We start from the raw sequence: 3,126 nt of genomic DNA on the forward strand, positions 1-3,126 counted from the left end.
TGTGAGAGTTTTCAGGTGATGTGGCGTTTGGATGATTATAAAAACAGAAGCCGTACATCTTCAATAGTAAACATTTTTCACGTTGACCCTTTTTTATGACGTCGTGTTCGTTTTTCTTTTAAAAACAGATCAATTCCTCAGAAACGTCATCTTCGGTGGGAAAAACATCTTGATAATCTAGATGGAGAAAAAAGGTAGTGCTTTTACCCAGTGATGAACATGCTGGGAATGAATCTAAATATCATAATGAGAACCGTGCAGCTTCAGTGTGAGTGATTATGTGTCAGTCATGAGTTTATACCCGTCACACACTCTTCAGATGAAAAACTAGCGGCCTCCACTTGCGTTCACTAGACCATGGAAATCCTCCCAAGCCCTGGAAGATCACACACACAACATATGAATATTAATACTGTCAAATATATCAACACTACAAATAAAAACAATAAGAATGAGGGGGGAAAACTATACAATAAAGCACAATTCTATTCTCAAGTAAACTGATACACAATCTTCACATTAATAAATCAGAAGGTTTTTTTTAAATAATCAGAATATTTTAATATAGTAAAATCTGTTTTTGTAATTGTATTTGTAATATTTCCTTCATTTAGATGCAAAGCTGATGCACTTTATCTCACAGCTAAAATCTAGGGTAAAAATATATTAAACATATTATAGACCTAAATATGTATAATCTGAAAAAAACTTTTTTGAAATTATTTGACTCGTTTGATAAAAGTCGTAATACCTTCCATATAGTAAATGCTTGCATCTCGTGATCAAATACTGTATATGAATTTATGGATCATTTTTCTAGTTTAAGAAGACAGTATGATTTCCCCCCACTCTCCCCTATATAACTCTATATTCATTGTAACTGATAAGACAGTTTTTACCATTTACACATAAAATACCATTCAACATTTTGAATAATTATGATTTTTCAACATTTTTGAAAAAAAAAACCCTCATGTTCACCAAGGCTGCGCTTATTTATTAAAAAAAATATTCTAATATATTTTAAAATGTAACTAATTCCTTTGTTTCAAAGCTGAATTTTCAGCATCATTACTCCAGTCGTCAGGTTCACATGATCCTTCAGAAATCATTCTAATATGCTGATTTACTTCTCATTTATTATTATCATCAATGTTGAAGACAGTTGTGTTGCACAATATTTTTTGTGGAAACCATGTTATGTTTTTTGTTACAGGATTCCTTGATGAATAGAAAGTTCAAATGAACAGCATTTATGTAAAATAGAAATCTTTTGTAACATTATAAATACAGTCACTTTTTTGGACCATTATATTTATATATATATTTTATATTTAACCAATCCTTGCTGATTAGAAGTAGCAACTTCTTAAAATTTTTTTTTTTTTAATCTTACTGACCCCAAACTTCTGAATGGTAGTATACATACACATAAATATCTGAGTGCATTGTATAACTCACTTGATGCTGTCGGTGTGTGTTTTATACTCCATAATGGTATTAGGAGGCAGGTTGAGGACTCTGCGTAAAGTGTCTCTAATGCGAGCAGTGGTGGCCTGGTCACTGGCCGTCTTATTCCAGATAGAAATTATATCCTCCTTTAATCAAAAGCACACATTTTCATTACAATACAGAAAAACTATTGTTTACATTATAATAGCTCCACTTATGAACACAAAAAGAGCTGTCAATTTTCTTAATGAACAATTGCCATACTGCTTACTGCAAATGACACTGTTTTCGATATGCTATTTTATAAAATAATATTTAGCAAATAGTAGGTTTTATTTGCATGCTATAAAAGAAACAAACTATATTGCAGGAAATATTGCAGTACCTGGAAGCGAACGGACACAACGGCCCCACAGATCTCCTCGCCCACCATGAACTGCTCGCCAAGCATGGCCAAAATCAGATTCTCCCAGCAGCGTGACGCCAGGCCTTTACGAAGCCGGATGATCCATTTACCTCCACTCTTATTAGCATCATCCTATAATGCAATACAATACAAATTCTATTATCTGTCAGTAGGAAAAGAAGAATACATACATGTGAACTAACAATCTTCACCTCCCACATGGGTTTGATTCCTTCTTTAAACAGGTGGAAATCGCTGTGACCAGTCAGATCACCCGGTCGGATCATGTGACTATAAAAACGCCAGAACTGCTCCACCTACAAACACAGGGCAGCTGTTGAACTGTCAATCATGTGATCATGTGACCTACAGTAACGCAGTCTAACTTCATCCCCCACTGTGCCTGTGTTTGAATCTTCAGTACACGAGTCTGAATAAATATGTCAGTGTGAGTTTGTGTGTCTGTAGGTTACCGAAGCAAAGCTGCCGATCTGTTTAATGTTCTGTTCGTAGCTCTGTGTGCTGGCTGGCCGTCCTGGTGTGCGACGAGAATACCAGAACGAGTAGTTGTACTGAAGAGGGTGCTCACCGGCCCCTGGGACCGCCGCCTGAAGATATAGAGCAGCTCATAGTTATATGGAACAATCTATTATAATTTACACATTATTTCTTTCTGTCTGTCTATTCATTCAGTTTAAGTGATCTATCTATCTATACCTTTCTCTTGGTAGTGTTCGAGTCCTTCTCCTCTTCATCATTTTTTTCCTTCTCCCCATCTTTCGGTGAGCTGTTGTCCTGGTCGTGATCTCCACTGTCATCATCTTTCAGGCTTAAAAGAAGGAAAAACTGTCAATTCCACTCAGCCACAATATGCTATATTTATCACTGTGGCTTCAATCAGGGAAATAATATTTGCAGTGGCAATTATACAAAAAAGGAAAAAAAAATCAAAACCATGTGTGTGATTGTGTGACCATTTATATATGACATAAAATCTTCTGCTCATCAAGGCTGCATACATTTGATAAAAAATACAGTATGGTCAAATTTTATTACAATTTAAGAAACAACAACATTTCCCACTTAAATGTATTTTAAAATGTACTTTATTCCGGTGAAGGCAAAGCTGAATTTTTAGTAGTCATTGTTCCAGTCTTCAGTGTCATACGATCCTTCAGAAATAATTCTAATATGCTGACTTGCTCCTAAAGAATTTCTTATTATTATGTTAAAGGGGTCATATGATGCTTTTTTAAAGATCATTATTT

The 3,126-nt window shown here is 34.9% G+C and overlaps 1 protein-coding gene across 1 annotated transcript; it reads right to left on the reverse strand.

Moving 5' to 3' along the window:
- Positions 1-6: 6 nt before the first annotated feature.
- LOC107579667 (eukaryotic translation initiation factor 4E type 2-like) lies at positions 7-2,687 on the reverse strand (the record flags this gene model as incomplete). The annotated part of the gene is made up of 7 exons (XM_016265469.1): positions 7-177; positions 302-376; positions 1,462-1,598; positions 1,838-1,990; positions 2,071-2,175; positions 2,332-2,466; positions 2,576-2,687. Coding segments are annotated over 6 exons (691 nt in total), but the record flags the coding sequence as incomplete, so codon positions are not given.
- Between the last annotated feature and the right edge of the window lie 439 nt (positions 2,688-3,126).

Source organism: Sinocyclocheilus grahami, unplaced genomic scaffold (genome assembly GCF_001515645.1).
Source record: "Sinocyclocheilus grahami isolate Dianchi unplaced genomic scaffold, SAMN03320097.WGS_v1.1 scaffold19026.1, whole genome shotgun sequence".
Lineage (NCBI taxonomy): Eukaryota > Metazoa > Chordata > Actinopteri > Cypriniformes > Cyprinidae > Sinocyclocheilus > Sinocyclocheilus grahami.